General features: G+C 54.1%; 1 protein-coding gene across 3 annotated transcripts; it reads right to left on the bottom strand.

Annotated features, from left to right (window-relative positions):
* Positions 1-148: 148 nt before the first annotated feature.
* PDE4DIP (phosphodiesterase 4D interacting protein) lies at positions 149-23,992 on the bottom strand. Of its 3 annotated transcripts, XM_065743794.1 has the most exons (38): positions 22,797-23,990; positions 20,123-20,242; positions 18,227-18,346; positions 17,889-17,981; positions 17,566-17,781; positions 16,910-17,068; positions 16,462-16,575; positions 16,100-16,237; positions 15,655-15,834; positions 15,198-15,392; positions 14,331-14,477; positions 13,224-13,302; positions 12,607-12,689; positions 12,310-12,426; positions 11,651-11,788; positions 11,199-11,311; positions 10,377-10,504; positions 6,642-6,724; positions 6,386-6,537; positions 6,002-6,293; positions 5,756-5,918; positions 5,535-5,651; positions 4,998-5,457; positions 4,594-4,829; positions 4,339-4,390; positions 3,908-4,125; positions 3,635-3,811; positions 3,030-3,224; positions 2,761-2,892; positions 2,561-2,680; positions 2,311-2,488; positions 2,120-2,244; positions 1,903-2,001; positions 1,605-1,783; positions 1,250-1,387; positions 1,039-1,177; positions 896-942; positions 149-679 (listed from the first exon to the last, which is right to left on the bottom strand). In XM_065743794.1, the coding sequence occupies exons 1-38, from the start codon at positions 23,943-23,945 to the stop codon at positions 647-649; spliced, it is 6,624 nt and encodes a 2,207-aa protein (XP_065599866.1). In that variant the 5' UTR covers positions 23,946-23,990; the 3' UTR covers positions 149-646. The 3 variants fall into 3 exon arrangements, with proteins under 3 accessions (XP_065599866.1, XP_065599847.1, XP_065599856.1); XM_065743775.1 differs by having other exon boundaries at positions 2,311-2,680; positions 22,797-23,992; XM_065743784.1 differs by having other exon boundaries at positions 1,087-1,177; positions 2,311-2,680; positions 22,797-23,992.
* Between the last annotated feature and the right edge of the window lie 398 nt (positions 23,993-24,390).

Raw genomic sequence — 24,390 nt, 5'->3', positions numbered from 1 at the left:
TGCTGTCGGCCTGGTGTTGGAGGGGTGCTTGGGCACAGTGAGACCACTCGTGCCATGGTGCACCCACTTTGGGGGTTCTGCACAGAACTGCACCCTAGGACAGCCACCAGGACCCGAGGTGGTTTGGGGAGGGGACAGAGCTGCATGCTGAAAACACCAGGACCCAAAGGAAACTTTTATTGGGGACTCTCAGGCCACTGAACAGAACATGTCATTTCATACATCTTCCTCCCGTGCTGGGGCCTTGACGTGCCCAGGGAGGGCCCTGAAATGCAGCTCCAATATCTATACCTTTATCTATCTATCTATATATATGTACATACATCCACGAGCAGGGGCAGGTATGCAGCAAGGTTACACATGGGACTGAAGCCCAGGGCAAGAGATGTTTGGCTTGGAGGGCCATGACACCCTGCTCTGAGCACAGTGGGTGGAAGGAGGGAAGGAGTGAAGCATGGGGCAGGCAAAGCTCAAACCAGCTGCTGCGATGCCAAGCAAAGGTGGGTGAAGGGCACACAACCACCCAGGAGCCCAAACCCACTAACTGCAGTGCCTGGGGCAGCACTGGGCACCCCTGTGCACTCCAGCCCTCCAGTGCAGGTCACTGTGTGGGCAGGGACATTGCTCCCATCGTTCAGCCCGGGGCTCACGCAACAGGCAGGGCTTGCTGGGCTTTCACCTGGTGAGAGAGCACATACAGCACTGAGGACTTGGCTGGGACTGCTTGGCCCCAGGGACAGGGATGGAAGGGGTGGGGGCAGCCCACAGGACCCACATCAATGCATCCTGGGCTCACCCCACCCCCCTATTGTCTGCTATCTGTGCTCAGCCCCATATGAGACCTGGAAACCTTCACCAGGTTAAGGGCACCCAGCCCTGTCCAGGGCAAACTCACCTCCAGGTTTGTCCTGGCCTTGTGCAGCACATTGTGAGTCCTGGTCACTGTGAGGGAGAGAGGGACAGAGTCAGCCAGGTTTCCTGTGCCACAGAGTGACCCCAGGCACAAGGGTACCAGGCCAGTGTGGCTGTGCCACGTACACTGGCTGACTATGAACTGCTCCATGCTGTCCTTGAGCCGGGACATACTGTGGAGCTGCTTGGCCGTGCTCTGCAGAGCATCCTCCCTCTCAGAAAGCTGGGTACGCAGTGCTGTGATCTCACTCTGTAACGCCTGCTCCTGGGATGAGACGTGTGCTGTGAGCAGCGAGCATCCAAACTGCTCACCCTGCTGGCTCCCCGTGGTGCTCACCTTGCCCTGGTGCTGAACAGGGCTGACAGGCAGCACGGTGCTCCAGAAGGTGGTGAGGAGCGAGGCACACTCCTCCAGGACACGGTGCAGGGTGCTGGCACTGCCCCAGAGGTGCCCAGTGCCTGTACACCCCACGACCTGTGGGAAAAGGGTGCGGGAGCGGGTGCTGCTGGAGCACCTCCATCCCCCCTCCTCTGCTGCAGGACTGTGCTGCAAGGATCCAGCCCTAAATCACCCAAATCACCACCTGGCCTCACTGCTAGCAGCCTGGTGTGTCTGTGGCCACGGAGCAGATGGAATAGACGACAGAGCCCTGCTTGCTGCAGGCCCCCAGCCCACCCTACCCGCCTTGTACCTCCTTTCCTGCGCTGGACAGCCCAAGTGCTGGGCGTGTCAGGCACGTCAGCTCGTGGGCCAGTGCCTTCCCCTCCAGGATGCGTTGCTCCAGGGAGCGGTAGGTGTCCAGGTGCCCAACAACGTGAGCCCCCGCCGGTCCCTTGCTCCTCTTCACTGGAGGGTCAGCCCTACACGGCTCTGTAGGGAAAGCAGGGCTGGTGAGGACCAGTGCTTGCTTCCCCTGCAGCTCTGCCCTGAGCTCAGCAAGGGTGCCGTGAGTTTCTCAGTCTCAGGAGCACACACGCAGGAGTACCTACCAACTGCGTGCTGGGGTATCAACGTGCCAGAGCGTGGTGGAGAGAAGGGAACCGCCGAGCTGGTGCCAACATCCCGCACAGGAGGAGATGGGAAGCAGCCTGGAACAAGATCCATCCGAGCCCTGCAGATGGCTCTGGCTGCTGGGGGCTTCCCTCCCTCCCTCCCTGCATCCCAAGGCCAGGAGCAGGGCTGCTGAGCTGGGCACAGCACTGGTACCTGCGTGGGGCTCGGTGGTGGGGCCAGGGATGCTCTCGTAGACTTGCAGCTCCGTGCGCAGGGCCTGCAGGATCCGGCGGTGCTCCTCACACTGCTGCTGCAGGAGTGTCACTGTGTGCTGCAGCCTGCACAGAGGTGACGTGGGTCCAGAGCCAGCCACAACACCCAGCCCTGCCATCCCCAGTCCTCACCTGTTGTTGTCCTCCTGCAGGGAGAGCCGCTCATCCCGCAGCTGCCGGATGCTGTCCTGGTGCTTGGTGAGCTCCTCTGCCAGCCTTCGCTGCTCCCCGCGCCGCTGGCCCAGCTCAGCCTCCGCCTCCCGCACCCGCGAGCAAGCAGCCAGGAGGGCCTCCTGCACCCGTGCCAGCTCTGGGGACACAGAGATGTCACCGTCACTCTGCTCAGCGCTCCCCCTCTGGGACACACGTGGCCCAGCCCTACCTCGAGAGAGGTGGTCACACTGCAGCCGCAGGGTCCGGTTGTCCTCACGCAGCGCCCGGTTCTCCCTGCTCAGCTGCAGCCCCAGCTCCGGCCCCTGAGCGTAGATGTCGCTGGGCAAACCTGTGGAGGGGGACAGGTGCTGAGCCCCTCTCTCCCTGGCACCGTGTCACGCAGGGGGCGAGCACAGCCCCCAGCCGTACCGCTGGCCTTGCCGGTGGAGGCCAGGCGGCGTTCGAGCTGCTCGCGGAGCCGGTCGTTGGTGCAGATGGACTCCTCCAGGCGCAGGCGCAGGCTGCGGATCTCCACCAGGTGCTCCTCCAACAGGTCGGCCCCTGCACACCCGGGGACGCGTCTCAGTGACAGCCACATTGCCCACCCCACACCGTGCCCAGCACCTCCCCCCTGCCCCAAACCTTCTGGGGCTGTCTTCCCAGCGGCGATGTCTCCAGGCTCCCCACGCACCCCATACCTGTTAGCTTCTGGCTGCTTGGGCACCCTGATGGTAGTGCCCCATGAAGCTGGGCAGCAGCAGGCACATCCCAGAGGGCAGGGGGCTTGGATAGGCTCTGCAGAGCCCCGTGCTGGCACAGTGATGCTGCCTGCTTGCTGCCCTCTCCAAAGAGGCCCAGTGAGGCTGCAGGCTTTGCTGTTGGCAGCGTTGCACCTACACGCATAGGGCAAAGCAGTGAGAAGGGCAAGGGGGAGGAATCAGGATGACAAACCCTCTCGCCGCATGGCTCTTGATGTCCCCATCAGTGCATCCCCCTGTCTCCCATTCACCCTGAGGAGCAGAGGCTCTCCTAGCATGCACCAATTACACGATGCAAGCCTCAGCCCCTCTTCTAACACAACGGCTACCCAAAGCAGCATTTTCCGAGGGGTTTTCATCCCACCCAACCTTCTTCTGTACAACAGGATGGATCCACATGTCTCCATCATTCCCCTGCAAAAGCACTGGGACATGGGTAGGAGTGAAGGGCCAGGGAAGGACAGGCAGGCTGAGGGGGCAGGGCCATGCAGGACCACATTAGCAGGGCAGGCAGGACCAACCCCATGCCAGGGGTGCACGCTCACTTTCTCCCAGCTGCCTCTGGAGCACTTGTAGCTCCTGCTGCGCCTCAGCCAGGGAGCAAGCACGGGTCCCACAGCAGCCCAGAGGCACAGAGAGCCCAGTGGGAAGGAAGGCATGAGTGGGTGCCAGTGCTGGCAGGGGGACACTGTTAGGTTTGGACAAGGAGCCAAAGTGGAGGCCTGGAGACAGGAGAGAGATGAAGAGTGGTGTTAGCATCGGGCTCTGTGCTGCAGCCATGTGCTGCAGAGGGACTGCATGCCCCCAGCTCTTGGTACCTGGGTGTCGGGCAGGCTCCTCGGGGTACTGACTGCACTCACTGGCTGCTTCCCCATCAGAGCAGGGCTCCAGCACATCAGACACAAAGGAGGCACTGGTAACAGAGCGTGATGACTCAGAGGGAGGGAGACTGCTGCCTGGGGACTCGCAGCGCTCCTGCAACTTCGCCTCCAGGCTCTCAATCATCTTGTCCTTCTCCTGAAGCTCCCGGCTGAGCCTGTGGAGACAAGCCCATCAGCACGACTAGTGACCCTGCACAGTCCCTCCCTGCTGTGCCACATCCACCACAGCATCACACTACAGTGCAGGGCCACGAGATGCCAAACCCAGGAGAGCAGCGGCAGCCCCAGGACAGCCACCCAAAGCACCCTGGGGCCCCACCCCAAAAGCAGTGATGAACCCCAGGGTATCCCCCTGGGGGAGGGCGTACCTCAGCACCAGGAGCTCATGGCTAGATTTATCCTCCCCATTTTGTTGATCCCCTGAAAAGAAAAAAACAAAAACAAAAACAAAAACAAAAAACAACGAAAGAGGGACTGGTTAGTGTCCTCTCATAGCAGAGCAGCCCAGAGCAGGGCAGGTAGCTCCCATGTCCAAACAGTCCCAGCTCATGGCACCACCCATCAGAGCATCCCTTCCACTCCCCTGTGCTCCCACACCACCCAGTGCCCCCTGAGGCACTTACTGGTGCCCAGCTTATCACTGAGCCTCTCAGCCAGCTGCCTGCCCTGGGCCAGCTGCTCACGGAAGCCCTGACCCAGGTAGTAATCGATGTCAGTGCCACGGAGGAGCTCCTCAAAGGAGCGCAGGGCATCGCGCAGGTGCTGGGCCAGGCTGCGGCTCGCTCCACGGCCCTCACGCAGCGTCTGCCTCAGGTGGGAGAGCTCTCGGGCCTGAGCTTGGATCAGCGAGTTGTATTTCCTGTAGGGTTGGCAAGGGGAGGGAGGGCAGAGCTGGCTGAATTACGCGGCACAGACAGGTGCCATGAATATGTGTGCACCGTCCCGCCCCGGGGCTCTGCAAGCAACCACTTCGGGTAACCCCTGCGACCTCCCCCAGCCATCCCAAGTCCACATGCCCATGCCATACCCTGGCCAAGTAGCAGACTGCAGCTCCTTGGGGAAGACCCCTCCAGGCTTGGCTGGAGGCAGCTGTGCCTCAAGGAGCGTGACACGGTGCACCAGGCGCTCCAGGTCACGCTGTGGGCACAGGGTGCCACGGCCATCAGACTGCCAGCCCTCATCCTCATCAGTGAGGCTGTGGGGTGGTGAGACCTGCACGGTGGGGCAGGGTTGGGGCCGCTCGGTGCCCGAGGTGTAGCCACTGGTGACAGAGATGGAGCGAGCACGGCGCTGCAGGCTCTGGATCACCTTGTTGGCATTGAGCAGCTGAGCCTTGAGGTCCTGGATGTGCTGGCGAAGGGCTCCCACATCTGGCTGGGCCACAGCCTTCAGGGCAGCCTTGCCCACCCTGGGCACCCCCGAGCGGCGTGGGGAACTCAGCTCCTCCCCCAGGCTGGGCTCGCTGAACACATCTGGCTCCTCACACTCTGCAGAAGGGACAGTGTCACTTCTGTGTCAGGCAGGCAAGTCACAAGGACCCCCCAGTTCCTCTAGCTCTCCTTACCAGGGCTGGTGGTCTCATCACGGTCAGCTTCAGTCTCACTCCGCCCGCATGTCTCATAGCCCAGGTCCTGGAAGTCCACTTGCACATGCTTGCTGAGTTGCTGTGTGTGGGGCTCACCTGCTGAGCATCACTCCATCAGCTCAGGGCTCCCCCCACAAAGGCTGGCTGCATGCATAGGGCACGCCAGGCTGGGCACACATCCCACCCACCCCACCACTCACGGAGCAGGATGTGGTACTTCTCCAGCTGCTCCGCCTGCGCCCGCACCACTGCCTCAGAGGCAGCCAGCTTGTCCTGCAGCTCCTGGCACTGTTTCTGTACCACCTGTGAGTGCAGCTCCACACCCAGCCCTGGCCAGCTCCCACGGGGCACCATGCCCTTCACCTGCCAGAGGGGAGATGAGACCATGAGCCCCCCAGCCCTGCTCCACCCCTGTCCCCATTCCAACCCTAGGCTGCAGCACTCACATGGCTCCCATCCCCTCCACGTGGGCTGCTGGGGCACGGTCTCTTGGGTGCGTCATCCTGGCACTGTGCCTCCAGTGCAGGGCGCTTGGTGGGCACGGCCCCCCTCTCTGCCATCATCCCATGGCCATCCCCAAGGACATTGCAGCCCTTCTGCTGCATCCTGCAGGGCTCCGGTGACGGGGGGTTGCCCAGCCCAGCCTCCTCCTGTTCTCCGCTCTCCAGCAGCGACGTGGCTTCACCCATCCGCTCCTTCAGCTCCGCGTTCTCCAGGCACAGGCTCAGCATCGCCTTCCTGGGGGGCACGCGGTGCTGTGAAGGGCAGGCGGCAGCCAGGATGGGGGTGCCCCTCTCCCACCCACCAGCTCTTGCATCCCAGGCTCTTGCCTGATGTGGGACACGGAGGAGAAGCCTGCTTCCTCCAGCTGCGCCTTCAGCTCCCGCAGCTCCTCTTCCGCCCGCAGCTCCTGCTCTGCTAGGGCAGGAGCTGTGCTCCTCTTCTCAGTACCTCTGCTTTCCTTAGGAGCCCGGGAAGCAGTCTAGAGGAACAAAGGCAGATGGACACATTTTCCAAAGGGCTGGGCAGCATCACAAAATCTGGCTCTACAAGCCCTGTCCCCCATGCCGTGCTGCCCATGCTTACCTGCTGGGTCGTGGTGTTGTGAGCCACCTCTTCCTCATTGCTGGTAAAGTCAGCATCATCAACCTCTGTTCCTGCAGCCTGACCTAGGAGACAGCAAGGTGCTTAGACCAGTGGCAACGGTAGCACTGCCACTGTCCACACGTCCCCAGCAATGCCCGTGGCCACACAGGCAGTCCTGGGGCAGACGCCTGCTCTTGCACGTGCCTGGTGCTAGGGCAGCCTGGTAGGACAAATATCTCCCTTCCATCCCTGTGTCCTGTCACTCCCTTCGTGATGGAGCTTCCACTCAGCACCACATGCTGCCTCGAGGGAGGGGGACCATCCCAGCAGTACCAACCATCCCATCCCAATCACTGCTTCTGCAACACTGCATCAACACACGTGCGTGTCACACACACTCTGCAACAATATCCTCAGCTATGGCCACAAGCAGCACCTGATGGGCAGGAAATCTCACTAGCACTGCCCCAAACTACCTTGTGCAACTGCCCATCCACTGCTACACATAGCACTGGGTTCTTTGCACGCCACATGCTGGCCTTGCAAAGCTGCAGAGCAGCTATAAGGACACTCACATCCCATACCCTAGTACCATGGGATCAACAACACACTAGAAGGTGTGCACAGGGGGCTGGGGCTATCCTGCCTCACCATTCAAGCTGTGGGTGCGCTTTCCTACTTGCTACCAGAGCTTTACTGTATAAGCCCACTCCCTCACACTGCCCTCCCACCCAGCTGCAAGGTCCGACCTGCTAGGCTGAATGGGGGATGTTTCAGGGCAGTGACATCTGTCCCCAGGGAGATAAGAGCCTGGACAGATCGCACAGCCATGCAGAGCCAGGTTTTGCAGCCCCCACCAAGCCTTGCAGGAGCCACTTAGCCTGCAGGCAAACCCATGCTACCAGGGCTGAAGCTCCCACACAAGGCTGAGCGCGGGTAGGGAACACAGAGGAGATGTCAAACCTCACGAGTGAAGGAGAAACCAGCAGGAAAGCACACGGTTACTGGAGCAAGAGCTGAGGACCAGCCAGGAACACACCTTGCAGCAGGGAGGCACAGCAACCTGTGCACCCCAGCACCTGAATGGTGGCACACTCAGGAGACCCATGCATGAAAAGCAACTGCTAGGAGGTTGAAAATAAATAAGAAATAAATAAATAATGAACCAGTAGCGATTCCCAGCCTGAGCAAACAGTGCCCCACGTGGCAGTCTATTCAACAAGAGGCACTGACAGCCACCGCACTCGTTTGCGGCAGGAAGCAGCAGCTTTAAGACTGTAGCTCCAGTGAGTGGCATCCAGCCTCTCAGGGACACAAAGCCAGCAGATGCCAAGCCACCCAGCTCAATGTCTCAGGCTTGTGCACAGGAAAGGGGGCATAGCCCCTGGGCTGCTGGCTGTGTTGGAGGAGGAGGAGCACCTGCATGTGGCTTTACAGGCAGGGAAGCCAGGCAAGGTGGCTCACAAGCAGCACAGATGCCTTAGGGACATGAGAGTATCACCTCTGTCAGCTCTTGGCACACTGCTCCTCACCTTCACCCAGAGCTCTCAGCTGAGAGTGCAAATCTCAGATGAGGAGAAAAGGGCGGGGAAAAGGGAAGGAAGAAGGGGAGGCAGGTGCTGAGGGAAGCAGAGAAGCATGTGCATGGGGTGTTCACCAAGCATTTGATCACTCCACAGCACCAGGAGCACCCCAGGGTGCAAATTCAGGGCTCCTCAGCTCTCTGTGTGCTACTTGGGAAGGGGACAAGTGATGCACCCTGAGCACTGCGTGTCACAGACTCCTGTGCTTGAGGGAGTTAACTGGCTGCAGGACTTGCCCACAGGTGCAGGGTAACAGCGTTGGCTGTAGAGGAATTCTTCACATCCTTAGGAACAGGGGATGAGAAACAAGGCTCCAGAGAAATTAAGAGAGAAAGGAAAAACCTCCACAAAAAGCTGTGACGCAGCACAAAGCACTGCACAGTTCCAAAGGGTGCTCTCAGGCGTGGGTTTCTCAAGCTGGTCCTTCTGCAGGGCAGGAGAGCACACAGCAGTTAGACAGAGGATAAAGCAAAGCCCTAAGGAACAGCAGAAAACCTGGGACACCTCTGCTTACGAGGGCAATCCCTCTGAGTCTCTTAACATCAACAATGGTAGCAGTGACAGATCTGCAGCAAAACACAAGCGTAGCAAGAGCTGGGAGCTGCCAGAGCACCAGCCAAGGCCAAGCAGCCTGCACCAGGCCCTGGGCTCCGAGAGACAGGCAGGCAGAAGAACCAGGATGGAGGAGGAAAGGTGGAAAGATAAGGAGAGGGACACAAAGGCTCCTACAGAGCAGCGGGAGAAAGAAATGATCCTACACAGAGAACTGAGAGGAAGAGAATGAGATGAAGCAAGAAAAGCAAGGCTATCCAGGTACCAGAGCTGCCCAGCAGCACCAGCTAGGAGCCTTCAGGCCACAGGAGGACAGATGAATTCACCATGCAGCTAGGTACAGCCCCAGAGAGGTGCTGACCTGCTGCATACGAAGGGAGAGCCGTGCTCTCTCCTATCCCTGGCTGAGCCAGGGAAGACCTCAGCAGAGGTGCAAGGCATGAGTTGCATAATGCATGGAGCAGTCACAAGGAGATGTACAGCAGAGGTTACAGGTCCAGAAGGCACAGCCCTGCAAGATGGAGCTCTTCTGCTCCAGGCTCAGCTTCCCCAGCAAACAGAAACGGGTGTCCAGATACAAATTTTGCTCCTGGCACTTCGGGAAGTGATTCAGTATGAGGCAGCCAAACCAAACACAAGTACTGGCCATTGGGAAGCTGTTGCTATTACTTTTCTGTTCTTACACCAGCCCCAGCAGTCCCAGAGGAGGTGAAAAATGTCCTAGAAATTATACACAGTGATGCCAAGTGCACTTGGTCCCTAGCAAAGCAGAGGAAGGCCCTGTCCAGTGTGCATGTGAAGCCTGTGTGTGAGATGTGCGTGTTACAGACAGGAGCAGATGCAGCCCAGGCCCTTTCAGGGGCGAGGAAGCTTTCCTGCAAAGGCACTTGGTAAGCCAGACTGCAGCAACTTACACTCAGGGGAACAACAAATGTAAACAAACAAACAAAAAAACCCTAAAAATCAGTGAAATCAACACTGGAGTAGGATTTGGTTTGAACATGAAACTAATAGTTGGTTCTACACTCCAAGAGACTTGTGACAGAAACCCTAGGCAAGTGCCAGAAGCTCTTGCAGCCCTTCTCAAATTCTCTGTCTCTGGAACCCATATCTCCACACACTCCTCTTGTGCCAGTAGCCATCAGCCCAAGAGGGTGATGGCACTGGGTAGAAAAGTGGGGAGGGAACACAAAAATCCACACTCATGCACTTGGGAGATGAGAGAGAACATTTGGTGTTTCCTTCAGAGAAAGGGAATCTTTATTTGGCCCATGGGGTAGGGAGAGGGAAATGGAAGGAAATCAACTAAAATGGAATGATCTGAATGTGCAAATACATCAGTGGGCACCGGGGTGAGTCAGACAGGAACATACATGAGACACAGGTGAATTGCACTGATCGCCATTTCCAAAGCAGCTCAAAAATGAAACAAAAAGCCCTGCACCAGCTCTATCGTACCATTACTAAGTACCAAAGCAACCCTCCCAGAGTCAGTGAGACAGGCTCGCTCGGTTAGTGAACCATTTCCGTGGCAGGCGGGCAAGCGCCAGTGCTCAGAAGGCATGCTGGGGTAGGACTCTCACACGCTCCTGTTCCCCACCTCCTATGGGGCCCTGTGTCTCCAGCCTGCTCAAACGCTCCAAGCTTCGGCCAAGAGCTTCTTCCAGCTGTCCCCGGAGCTCTTGGACCCCTTCCAGCTCCACCTGCAGAGTGCAGTCTCTTGCGGCGCTAAGCAGACACACCACACAAAAAGGAACAGGGTTAGACAGGTGCAGCAAATGCACACCCAATTGGCTCCATCCACGACTTCCATTTGCCCCAGGCACAGGCCCTGCATGCTCCCATGGGTGGCTCAGACACCTCCAGCCTCACATCTCAACCTCCCCAGAGCATTCCCAAAAAAGGCTCCAGTCCATATAGGAGACCCCTAGTCACAGCTGTTCTTCAATACTTACCCAAGCACTTCACATACGTGCCCTCTTGCTGTCAGGTAGCTCAAATATCCCAGAGGCTGCAGCCCCATGAAGGGCAGGGGATTAGCATGGAGTACAAAGAACGCGGCTGTACGCCTCTGTGGGACAGCCTCCTAGATAAGCACCCAGACAGATCTCTATCAACCCAGCAGTTGGTGAGGAATTGAATTTGGCAGGGTGAAAACAGCAGCCTCTGAAAGGTGGCCGAATGTGGGTGGGAAACTGAGCAGGGAGTGAGTAAGCCAAGGAACAGGGATGGAAATCCCAGGGCCTGAACAAGAGACAGCAACGGGGGGAAGGTTATGTATTATTTAAAGCTGGCTACTGTAGTCTCCTTAAAGGAAAAAGGCAGCCTAAGATCTGGACTTCTCAAACGATCACTGTTTCAGGGGTTGCCCCACTGGCCCACACAAACCCTAGCAGCACGGAGACAAGGCAGCCTTGCTTACCTGTCTGGGTGTGTGTGAAACTTTACCAGGCTGTTGTAGAGCTGCCTCTCTGCCTGGAGAGCCTCATTTAGCCGATTCCTCTCAGCCACCAGCCCTTCCAGCATCAGTAACAACTGATTGGAGGAGTTGGAGAGAAAAGACAAGATGTAACACTCAGCAGAAACATCTGGCTGCTCAGGAATACAGTGGTTTCCTCTTCGAGATGCACCTACACCTTTCTTGCTTGTATTCAAGCAATTGAGTATTGCCAACCCTGGACACCACCCCCCAGAAGTCCACACCTTTGAGACAAACACTAAAGGGAATTAATCCTTTGTATCCCCTCTGCTATACACAGCCAGCTTTCAAGAACATGCACACCTCAGCACATCCAACAGCTGAGGATAAAGCATGGTAACCGAGCACTAGATAAAACACAAATACATTCAAACACGCCCTGCAGGACACACTACCTGCTGCCTCCTGTTTCCAGTAGCCTCTTGTCCTCGCGACTCTGCTACAGCCACTTTCTCACGAAGCACCAGCACCTCTTGTGTCAGCCTTTCCACTGCCGGGATTTCTTCAGGATCCACCAGCTGCATCTGCAGATCCTGAAAAGCAAGAGCAGGAGGGATCTGTGGAAAAGGGATCAATAACAAGGACAGCTGGGACCTTGTGACCCTCCCTGGAATGCAGTTATCAACATTTTCCAGTGTTAGAGAAGACCCGGGTTCTCCTAAGAAAGAAATGCCAATGCATCCAGTGGGCATTAACCATAAACAACTGCCTGGAGCAAGAAATAAGAAGGAACACATCTGCTTAAAGCACTTGAGAAAGCTGCAAGCAAAATGTCTAATGATGACACTCTCAGGGTTTGAGGCCCATAATTTCTGGCCCAAGACATAGGGCTGTAGGCAAACCAAAAGCAAAGTGATCCACAAACAGGCATGTTACTCTGAAGAGGCTCCCTGCTTTAGCAGAGGTACTTGGTCATGGCTATCTGCAGCTTGCTTTCTGAAGTCTTGCCATTCACTGAAAATGAGTAACCATAAAGGACAGGGTATGGGGGAAAGAAGAGACTCCTCTGCAGCCATCTCAGAGGCAGCTGACCCAGCACAGCACGTTATCTCACCTTGATGAGGTCCTCTTTGATCTGGATGGTTCTGGTCAGAGACTCTATATCAGAAGCCTGCACCTGCAGCTCTTCCTCCTGCGTGGTCACAACAGACTGGAGAGCAGCAAGCTCCCGCTAGGTACAAAAGAGGAGGGTGTGAAAAAACTTCAGAAAGGCAAAACCCTACTGCAAGCTGCTGCCCCATCTCTCACTGAGGCACACTGATGGGGGGGAGGAAGGCAAAACCTCCACAAGGAGCAGCCCAAGGGTCTCCTGTAGGCAGGAATACCATCACAGGCTTCAGTACAAACTCACTCTGCTTTCCCTTTCCTTCTTTGCCATTAGCTCCAGCTCCTCTTTGGCATTAACAAGATCCTTCTCCAGTTCTGCCGCTGATGCTGCAATTGCAAAGACAGTTTGGTGACTGCAGTGTTACTGTGTGTCAGCTGCTCCTTCTGACTGCAAGATTAGACAGAATCCCTCTTTAATAAGACCAGTCCACACTGATTACACTCCCTACCACACTGCCTCTTACTAAGCACTCTTTCCCTTCCTGATTCTTAAACAGCAGCCCAAGACAACAGAAATATCCCAGGCCTACTGTCTTAACCCTGGCAAAGACAATATGTCCCGGCTGTAAGGCACAACACGAACCAGCTGCATTGTTCTCATCCTTATCTGAACCACAGAGTCAAAATCCCTTCACTGAATGCTACACAACTGCTTGCACTGAAGTATCTCACCTCAAATCAACCCTCCCCCAAGATATCCATGAACCATCATCCAAAGGAGAGGCACAGCTTCATTTCAGAACACTTGCTCTTGCCCCAGGCTCACTATTCTCTAATGGTTTAATGGAAGCATGCTTGCATGCTTCCTCCACAGCAAAAAAGTCCTGATCTTGTTTGAGGACCTTGAAAACTGTCACTCACCTCCTTCTGCCAAGCAGCTGTTGTCCTCTTGTGGGGGTCCAGCAAGGGCTGCAGCTCCACAAGCTCTTTGCAGTGCATCCTGAAAATACAAAAGCCTCCAGGTTTGCATCTTTACAGGGAGCCTCAGAACTTTCCAGGGCTCTAAAGGCTGCAGCAAAGCTGCTGACTGCTTTGTCAATGGCCCTGAAACATGACAAAGCAATGATAGGAACTAGTCAGAGCGGGGACAAGAGAGCTGTACTCAAGATGGAAGTCGCATGTTTGAGCAGCAGGTCTCTAGCCTTACTTTATTACCAACTAAGAGGTCGCTGGCAGCAAGCTTCTTTAAAGTCAGGATTAAGAAAGTTTGACTCAACTGCAGCAAGCACATCTTTCAATTGAGACTCTGCATAGACCTGTATCTTCATCTAAGGACACAGCCCAGGGGAACTATGCAGGTAGGAAAACACAATGCTTGGCCCAGCCATACACATATCGGGAAGTCTCCAGAGCTCACTTTCATCCTGGGAATAGAAGTGAGCCACCTGTTTGCAGCTGCTTAAAAACTTTCAATGTGTCATCCCACCACTAAACCATTAACAGCTGCTCAAGCAGGAACACGGCATATGTATCCTTACAGTTGTGCTCAGCCTCAAAGGGTTTTTTAGCAAAGCTGCTTTAAAAATACCAACTCCAATTGTGGAAGAGACAGTAAACACCCAGCAGGCTCTGCCAAGAATTAGTGAGACCTAAAATTAGCTCCCTTGTCCCCCTCAGAATGTGACAATGTCAGGGAGGGGATTACAATGCAGTGGCACAGCCCAACCCAAGGAAGGATTGGGTCAATGCTGGAAGGTCAGAAGGCAGATTTTTTTCATACTCACTTGTGCTTACTGCCTGATCAAAACAAGAGTGACACTGAGTGACAAAGGCTACAAGAATCAAGGTCAGAGCAGCCAGGCAACATTTCTGCTCCTCAGTTTCCTCTGTCCCTCCTAAGCCTCCTTCCTAATCCCACTTTCACAACTACCATTCTCTGTGGCACTCCACCCTCTCAGTCCCTCCTGTGGCAATGAGCTCCCTCTGGAGCCCCAAGGCCACAGGCAGAACACAGTACATGACTCTTACTTGTACAGGCTGTTGTTTGTCCTGCTTCAGCAGACTGGTACCAGTAGCCTGGATCCCAACAGGCTCCTTCCTCAACACGTGCTGGCGCAAGAGCTGTAACTCACAGTTCCTTTCAGCCAAAGCGTGCACCATTTTCTCAGTAGTGGCCTGATTGAGCAAAAAAAAGTAAAAAAATAGGAGATGGGGCTGTGACCTCAACTTGCTTAGAGACTACAGGAAAACACCTTGATATTTTTCTGTCATTTGATAATAAAGGTGTTCTGCAAGGTCTGGGAGCAGTTTGTCCTTTCAGCCTCAGCCTCTTTTTTTTTTTTTAAATGAAAGAAAACTCAATGCAAAGTATCTCAGTTAACACCGAGTCGTATCCAGTGTGCAGGAGCAGGCAGAGTAGGAATTGTGGCATTAACACACCCAGAATCCCACAGCAGTTTAACTGAAGTGTAAGTTGAAGGCAATGAGCAGAGCCTCCTCAGAGCCCTGAGCTACACAAGAAACAGCTGAGCCTTTCCTTCTGCTCTGGTAAGCACTGACCTAAACAAGTAGCAACCTCACCCCATGGTCCCTCCACTGCCCCAAGCCTGAGAACATGGACACCCAGGAGGATCCACACCTCCTTCCCCATCACAAACAAACACTGACAAGCCACTCAGTGACAGGGATCTGACAGCTGAACACTGCTACAAGTGCTCCTGCTTTAAAACTGCTCCTGTCATCATGTGACCAACCTAAAAGCAGCTCGGTGATCCTCCAGCACTCAGCAGCTCCAGACAGACAACACCAACAGCAGCGAGAGCAGCTCCCATTTGCTTAGCACGAGGCAGAATCACCCACCCCAGCGTCCCCACTGCAGCACAGTACACAACTCACTTTGCTCCACTGCTCCTTGGTGTTCATGGCCTGCAGCAGCTCCCGGATTTCAGCATCATGCTCCATAGCTTGACTGCTCCTGTCACTGAGAAGCTCTTGCAGCATTTTTTCCTTGCGTTGAAGACGTAAGCACAGCTCCTCTGCTACGTCACTCTGTCCTGGGCCCAACTTGCACAGCAGAGTTGCTGTAAGCTCCTGAACAAAAGGAGAGGAAGGGAGAGATGGAGAAACATTGCTATGAACAAACTGCAATCTGTTCAGGGAGAAACAGCTCTTCAGTCCAGATGAAGCTGAGACAACAGTGCTTAAGAAAGCACAGGCATTCACACGTGCTGAAAGCAGTTTCCAAGGCACTAGAAACCACTTCAGCAGTAGGCAGCCAAGAGGCTCTGGCCTTGGACCATCCTCTCTGCAGACAAATTGATTAAAGGCTTGGGAGTCTAAGTGAAGGCCTTACCTCCACTTCCTTGTTCCTGTCATGCAGGCAAGTCTGCAGCTGCTGGATGATCCCCTCCTGCTCCTTCTGCCTGCTGCAAGATTTGGCCTCTACCTCTTCCTTGAGCCAGCGGAGATTTTCACAGGTTGCTGACATCTGCTCTAGTTCCAGTGTTTTAGCTTTCAAGAGGCTCTCCAGGCTCTAAGGACAGACAACAGAAGGAGCTCAGTCAGGGACAGGGACTTCACCCTAAACAAACACACACACACCTCCATCCTCTCCAGGCACCATTCTCACCTCTACATCCAGCCCAGAAACATGAGATCCCCAGGAGCCTGCCCAGCACACAGGGACACAGGAAGCCAACACCCTGCAACTGTCTCCCCGACAAAAGACAGAGCACTACCAGAAAGTTTGCTCCACAACTCAGCCAGGCTCACGCACACACAGAAGTACAAGGACTCACATGAATGGTGGCCTCGTTGCTGGACAGGACGTTGCGCAGCCTCTCCAGGTCACCTCCACGCTCCTTTATTGAGAGACGGAGCTGCTGTAGCTCTTGCTCTTTCTTCTCCAGGGCACAGAACTTCTCATCTACAGCTCTCTAGAATGACAAGAGTGAAATACTCAGAGTGGGATAGAAAGGCTCTGCAGCTCACTGCTCTGCATGAGGCAGCTCAGCACAGAAAGCTTCCCTGGAAGAATGGGCCATGAGGAACATGGGGATCAGCACAGGGCTGTACTGTTGATGGTAACTCAAAGATTGAGCCATATCAAAGATTGAGCCATACAAAAAACAGGGATGTGTTACTAATAGATTGTGCTCACCTCCAGAGCAGCATCCCTGTCACTGACTCGCTGCTGCAGCTTCTCCAGCATAGCATCCATGGCTGCAGAGCTCCTGCCCAAGCTTTGCTGGCACTGTAGAAGCTCCCTTGATTCCTAAAGGAGTAGCACACAACCCAGTATAGTTCTCAGTCCAGAAAGCCTCCAGACAGGAGGCTGTGTACCTGATCAACTCCCTACACTAATGGGAATTAGAACACCTGCACCTGGTTGACTAGTGCTTGACAGGGCTCACCATGCTGTGAGCTGATGTATTTGGACATCTGGGCCAACTTCCTTACCTGGAGGAACACGGAAGCATCTTCTTCCTTTCCTTCTCTGAGGGGCATGCATGAAAACTACAGACCAACTTCTGCATCACCAAATATCAAAGGAGGAGAAGCAGGGGCCCTGGCTAGTTAAGCTCAGTTCGAATCTTTCTGCATCTCACCTGGAGAAGCTGTTCTTTGCGAGCCAGGTGTTGACTCAAACACTGAATTCTCTGTTCCTGTGCCTGCAGCTCACGGCACTTTTCCCACTCCACAGTCTGGATCCGTTGAGCTTTGTCCTGCAGCTCTGCCTGCAGCTGCTGTACCACAGCACGCAGCTCCTGTGAAGGAAAAGCACACACCTTGGCATTTAGTCCTCAACAGACCTACAGAGTAGCTGAATCTGAAGGAACTGAGAACAAGGACTGCCACGAGAGCAGCCAAAAATGCTCTGCAACACTCCAGCTTTCACACCTCAAAATACGCTTTTATAGTGAAGTTGGAATTTATTTCCCTTCCCAGGAAAAGCATCCATCTAAATGCTTTAGTCAAGCCATGGGCAGAGCTTTACAACCTGTAACATCTGCTGCTGCAACAGGATGTTTGCAACAGCTAGAAGTGTACACGCCACAAAACAGTTTTTATCACCTGTCTTTGTGGATCCTAAATCCTCAGAGAGGAAGCCAAGGAGGCTACAAAGTTCTCCATGCCATATTCAAGACAGGGTTAGTCAAGATTGTCCACACTGGTGCAGGCAGAAGTGATGAATGAAAGCAGAGCACTGACTACATTAACTTTACCCTTACAACTGAGGACGCTTCCAGGCTGTGAGTCATACCTGGTTATGTTTCCACGTTGCCTCTTTCTGCTGTTCTTCCTCGTGTACCGTGGTCTCTAGGAGCTGGGCAGCCCTCCTGGCTTCAACCAGTTGATGCTCTTTCTGGCGCTGAGCTCTTTTCAGTTTCTGCACCTCCAGCTGGGTACAGAAAAGCGTGTTCTGAAGATCAAGCAGTGCCACTTGTTGCTCCTGAGATGAAGGCGTGCTCTCCGACAACTGACAAGAGAGAGAAGCAGTGATACTGAAGATTCACAAGCTGGATTTAAAAAACAAAATCCCTGCAGCACCAAAACAGATGTATTTCAGGCTTTCCCAGGATGTACCTGCAACTGCCCCAGCTGGCTTCTGTGTAACATGTCCTGCAGCTTGGCCATTGTCTCATTCTGCCCTTCAATGACATGATACAGCTCTTCTGCCTGTGAGTCAAAGGATGGAAAGCACAGTCACTGGCAAGGCAAGCATAAACCCTTCCATTCCAAGCCTCCAGCATGGATTATGGTACATCAGTGCCACACAACAATAAAAGCTTCTCAGCAACTACTTTAATGAGATTGGGGACACACAGAAATGGTTAAAGCATTTATTTTCAATCACTGCCTACATAGTTAGCATGCCTTCAGTGAGCACCACCCAACCCTCCCCACCCATCCTACACTGTTACCTCACTCTCCTTGCTCTTCAGGGCCTCATTCAAACTCTGAATTGTGTGCTCGTGTCTCTGCGATGTTTCTCGGGCAGATTTTAACTCAAAATTCAGTTGATTGAGCTTTTCCTGTAATAACTGAACACAAAAATATATTGGTCTAATGCTAAAACACCCTTAAATCAAGTCCATACTGCCCAAGTTTTCACCAGACCAAGACAAATAAGCCACCTTCCAAAGCCTGTAAACACTGTTGGTGCTGGGTGGAGAGCAGTGAATAAACAAATCTTTCTTTCCTCAACAAGATTTCTAGAGCTTTTAATCCCTGCAATGCAGCCACCACATGCAGGGTGGAGGTTCCATGTTTGGGTTCACATATCATGCTGCCTCCCACATATTCTGTGACAGGCTTACTCAGACTGCCCATGATTCTTCCCAATTCCTAGCATGCGTGTTCCCTTAGGAGGTAAGAGTTACTTCAGCTCAAACACTTCCCAGTAGATCTGAACATCAACTACAGAAAAAAAAAGGAAAAAAAAACCAACAAACCACCACACATAGAGAAACTACACATTCTAATAATGGTTTATTCTGCTTCTGATGTCCCCCAGAACACTGCAGATGCACCTTTGCCATCCTCCAGCCCCTCCTCTTGCTGCCTCATTCTGTCACCCAGGTACTGTTGCATCAGCTGTTGGTCTGCTGGCCGAGGTGACTGCACATTTGAGCTGACCAGTGGCTTGTCTAGCCTCAAATTCTGGCTTGAGAGCAATGCAATCTAAGGAGTGCCAGCATGCCATCAGCGTGGCTACAGAGGGGAACTTCTCCTTAGCTCCAGTCTTTGATTTACAACCTGAGAAACTTCTGTCTTAGATCTTTTTTTTTACCTATAAGAGAGTAACATTATCTCAAATAGTTTTAGGACAGTTTTCTGCTTTCACCAAGATGTATATGAGCAATGCAAACTGTTAAGCAACTGCTTATTAGCATTTAACATGTTGCTTGTTGCCATTCTTAGACGATATGCATCTTCTTTGGAACCGATTCAAGCCTCAGTTTCATCAGAAGCTGGCACTGCCACATGATCTCTTCTTGTTATTCATTAGCTTACACACCTGTCATGTTATCTCTTCTCTAGGAGACACTCCCCCTAAACTGTTTAAACACTGCAACTCCATCTACTGAGCCTTGGGCCTGTTCTATTTCTCTGTCAACCTCTGTGACTGAGCAGATCCAACAGCTCACAGATGACCTCAGATTACAAATAAAGACTGTTCCAATGCTCTTATTGTTGTTTTGTTTGTTTTCTCCTATTTAATCCCTCTGTTTTCCCAGTGGATACAGTTTACCTTAGAGTTCAAGAGCACAACCAAGAACATCCACCCCTTGCAACACATGCTAAATTTGATCTGCTTCAAGGCATCTCAGCTTTCCTAGTAAATAAAGTTACAAGCCACACAGCTAAGTGAAGATGGGACCCTCCTCTGCATTGATCTCCCCCAAAGCTTGCAAAAAAAAACAAAAAAAGGCAGCAGCCATCTAAAAAGGCAGGTGCCCTTCCCTCCTGCACCCAGCTCAACACGTGCAAACCCGTGGGTCAGAGAAATAGCCCTATGTATCTCTGCTTCGCCAGCTCTCAGAAGGCTCACCAGGCAAGTGGAAAACTCCTTCAAAACCATGCTTTGCAAAAATAAAATATGGAAAATTTACACAGCAGGGCTGGAGGAAAAAAAAAGGAAGCAAATGCTTTTAACTCAAGCTATAGACAACAGCACCAAGATCTGCAGGCCAGCGCACACTCCCTTGCTGGATGGGAGGTGCAGGTGTCTGCCTCTGGTGAGGCCCAGGGGCACCCTGTAGTACTAACTACAACAGACTCATGATGCACTGAATTTGCTGTTTGCAAATGAATACCTGGTTGGCAGCTTCAAATTGCTGGATTTTGCCCTGCGGTTCTGTAGCACACAGATCAGGTGCACGCTCCCTTGATGCAGAATCACCTGAAGCTGACTTCTGATGTTCATCCTGCAGATTCTGGAGTGAAAAAAAAAAGAGGAAGAAAAACAAAAGAGAAATGGTTCAAACCTTGCACCAGCTTCTATTCTGTTTGGCAGCTCTCACAGACCTGGCAGTGTGGGCTCAAGCGTGCCCCTCTGGGCTTTTGCATCTCCAGAACACCATGATACCCATGCCTGCCTTCCCTTGGGTGGTGGCTGGCACCTGGTTGCCCTCTGCCTGACCTGGCAGAGGTTCCCTGCTGCCCAAGGTTCTGCTGAGGCTGCCTGTCTCTCACTCCCTTACTGTGAACCCACAGCCAAGTGACATTCCTGAAACCTTCCTCCTTCCTGAGTGCACTGCTAACAGCTTCAGTTGAACAAAGCCAGCACTGAGCTGAACTCCTTCCTACATTCTGACAGACTACATCCACAACCTTCCACCCTCCCCACCAACTTCTCTCCTGCCAGGAGCAGGCAGTCTCCCCCTGCTCTGACCCCCTCCGTTTGCGTTTCCTCACAGCTCCCTGTGCTCCAACACCCCTGATGCAATTCCCTTCAGCTTCACAAGCCACAGCAAATTCAGTGCCCCAGCTGACATGACACATACCCACACACTGAGAACGGGAACAGCACACTTTCTCCTCTACTTCCCCTTCCCCACATTTTCCTCCTCCTTCACTGCAGCCACCTCTTGTCAGCAGCAGCACAGTGAGTTTTTTCCCCCCTAAATCAGTACTGTAATTGTAAACCTCTCCTCAGTGTCATCTCTTCAGTGCAGCTCCAATGCCAACACCCACTAACTGAGACAAAATGCTTCTTTAGACAACAAGAGCAATAATCCCTGCACTGTCTAAGCCTCACATCTGCACCAAACAGTGTGTAAAAGACAGGCTGTGAGAGCACACTGCTTCCCTGGTTGCCAGCACAGCACCACGGGCAGCTAAGAGCATGACTGCTGAAGGGTTGGCTCCGTGGCATCTTCCTGGAGCTGCAGTGGTGAAGGAGGAGCATTGTTGGTTTAAAGAAAATGCCCAAGAGCACAGTTACCTAAGGGATTACGTGCCCCAGACACTAGATTGCAGCCATAAATGCAAAGAGGACTGCAGTTTCACAGAACAATAAGGGAAGTGTGATCCTATAAATAATAATAATAATAATAAAAAAAACAGAAGCACTGTTCCCTTATGCCACACCCTGCACTCAAGCTGGGTACTGCTGTCACAGCACGAAATGGGCAGGACAACACCCAGCAGGGGCATCAGAGGACAGAGGCTGGAGTCCACAGAAGCTCCCCCAAGCCCTATGCAAATGGACAGCAAAGCACAGCACGCAGGGAAGCCATAAGCACACTGCACTGACTGCACCACGTTCTGCTCAGACAGAGCCTGTTTTAACAAGGTACATACACCCCCAGCTGTGAAAATGAGCTGCCAGCAGCACAGCATATAGGAGCAGCGCCCACACCCTGCTTCGCATCTTCACTCATGGCTGCAAGGGCAACGCTTTTGTGAGGCAGATTAGTTTTTAGTGTCCTACATCCCGCCCTAGCAATTTCTTGATCCAAGCTTTATGGGAAAAGCACAAAGCTCAGGAAAACGCCTGAGCAGATGGGGCAGTAAGCAGCACCCGCTGAATAGGAAGCATAATTGAGCACAGCATCAGTTGCCATAGAAATAAACAAGCTTTTTTTCTAATCCCTGAGGCTATCTAGAGAATTAGGCAGCACTAAGGCTGCTAATGCGAATGCAATTAGCCTGACACGGATATTCCTGAATTGAAGCTGACTGTGTCCCTCTATTCATTATGGAAAGTGGTGAAGGAGTTACAAGTTCAGCTTTCTGACTGCACACTAATGACGATTTCATAAGTGCCAGCAAAACAGAGCAATCCAGAGCTGCACGAGGACTACCACCCACACAGACAATAGGAGTGTTGGCTGCCTTTTTGCAACACCTGCCGTTAACGGATGGATCTTTCCAAAGGATCAGAAAATAAACCAATTATCCAGAATACCAACCCTAAAGTCATCCCCTGGCACAGATCCACCTGCAAGGAAAACACCTTTTCCTCAGGGCACGCACTGCAGCTCCCTGCACAGAGCAGCACGCTCAGCTGGTCTGAGACCTGATCTGCAGAGCAGGGCAGTGGTGGCAGCTGACAGGCAGGATCCTGACATCCACCATTACCAGAGCACAAAGAAAACACATTTGCTGAAAAATACACGCCCAGAAGCTTAAAACGCTCCCTCTGGTTGTGGGTAAAAGTCAAATCAGCTTCTTAAAGATAAAGTGAAACTGGCATTTTCTCAGCAGAAAATGTGAGAGCCTGCAAGGAGCTCAGAGCTTGTTAGCAAGCTGCATTCACAGGGAAAGGAGCTTCATTTCCCAGAACACAAAGAGGAAACAAATGACAGGAGAATGACAAGAGGAGAGAGAAAGCACACCTAAAAAGGACTGAGCTGCCTATTCTTAGCCCTTGGCTCAGCTACACCTGGCTATCTGTGTTATCTCAACACAGAAGAATGCCTAATGGTCCCAAGGGCCGAGCAGCAGCTACGCTGCTCAATTGAACGGCTGCACAATGACCTCTACCTGTACCCGCAGCGGCATATAATCCTCACAGAGGTCGTCCCACAGCTCTTGCAGTTCAGGAATCTCCAGAGGAAGACCCAAAGGAGCTCTGGAAAAGGATTTTCTGTCTGCATTCAGGAAACCAGAACCAGCATATGCTAAGCCAGCAGAAGCGCTTCCATCTGCCAAGTCACGGCTGAGCTTGGGGGGAGGCAAGCAGGACTTCACAGGAATGGGCAGCCTGCTGCCCCGTGGGCTCTGGATGGGTTTGTAGTCTAACCCCTTGATCAAGCTGAGGGCCAGCTCCAGCCTGTTCCCGCTCAGTGATGAGCTAGGGGTCGTGCGGTCCTCTGCAAAATCGTCACACTTCCCGTTCCCCTTCACTGCCTTATCCACATCTTCATCCTTCTGCTGCGGAGCACTGGCCTCCACTGTTGTGTCCAGGGACTCAACAGAGGACGCGGGCGTGCCCTCCTCCATGCTCTCCCCATCCACAGGCCCCCTGGTGCCAGCAGCCTCCGTTGGGTCACATATAGATGACTCCTCGTTGCCCATGCTCACTGACCATCGGCTGGACAGCCCGCAGGAGATGCTCCTGGCCACCTTTCGTGGCACTTTGCAGATCGCTTCATAGTCAGCATCGGCCACACGCAGCGCAGCACAGCCCCGGCATCGCCGCGGGCGGCTGGCAGCTCCCTCCAAAGCGTGGCAGCTGTGAGGCTCCAGCCCGTGCTCATCTTGCTCCGTCCAGTATTCGTACCCAGAGTAAGCAAAGTCCTCCTGAAGGAGCGCAGCGTACCGCGCATCGGGCAGGTTCGAAAGGTCCACAGTCCCATCTCCGGCTCTCTCATCCGTGCCGGGCTCCTCGTTGTTCCTGCGGTACATGCTCGCGATGCAGAACTTGAGGCGGTCCTTCTCCAGCAGCAGCTTGTGCAGGCGCTCGATGGACAGCGCCTCGATGCGCGCGATCACCGTGTCGAACCTGTAGATGCGGTCCAGCATGAAGGCACACTTGCTGCACGCGAACTCTCCTCGGCCATCCCTGCACAGCTCCCTGCCCAGGACGTGGGAGAGCAGCACCTGGAGGTTGAGCTTGGCCGCCGTGTGGAAGATCCATCGCCGCTGGTTGCCGCACAGCTCGCGGGCGCAGATCCGGCACGTTTCCTTCATCCTCTCTCCTGACTGCACCCCCAAGGAGGAGCCCCCCAACACCCGCACCGCCCTCAGCGCATCCTCCCCCCCGCGCACCGCTGCCCTCAGCAGAGCGTCACACACAGAACCCCCACCACCGCCTCGGCCACAGCACAGCAGGGCGGCTCCTCGCAGTCCCCCCCCTTCTCCTCGCAGTCCCCCCCCTTCTCCTCGCAGCCCCCCACCCGGGGGGCACCCCCTCTCTCCTCACGGCCCCCGGGGCTGCCCCTCACCCCGGGCCGCCCCGTGTCCCGGCCCCGCTGCTCCGACCCCCCCCCACGGAAGATGCTCCTGCCACGGCAGCGCGCGGCTTCTGGCTCGGATTTCAAGATGGCGGCGGGCGACAACTCGGCGCGTACGTGGCGGGCGCGGTGCCCGCTGGGATTTGTAGTCCATGCTCCCGGAAGCGCGCATGCGCAGTGCT

Source organism: Cyrtonyx montezumae, unplaced genomic scaffold, assembly GCF_038088225.1.
Source record: "Cyrtonyx montezumae isolate F1298 unplaced genomic scaffold, pur_monq_1.0 scaffold_1, whole genome shotgun sequence".
NCBI classification, from domain to species: domain Eukaryota; kingdom Metazoa; phylum Chordata; class Aves; order Galliformes; family Odontophoridae; genus Cyrtonyx; species Cyrtonyx montezumae.
Note: the sequence above shows the minus strand (reverse complement) of the source record. Positions and strands in the feature narration are given on the sequence as shown.

Coding starts and splice junctions, on each gene's coding strand:
- PDE4DIP (XM_065743775.1), bottom strand. CDS start 23,945: ATGAAGGAAACGTGCCGGATCTGCGCCCGCGAGCTGTGCGGCAACCAG. Junction 10,505..11,198: donor TTTCACACACACCCAGACAG/GTAAGCAAGGCT, acceptor GTGTCTGCTTAG/CGCCGCAAGAGACTGCACTC. Junction 6,538..6,641: donor ACAACACCACGACCCAGCAG/GTAAGCATGGGC, acceptor TTGTTCCTCTAG/ACTGCTTCCCGGGCTCCTAA.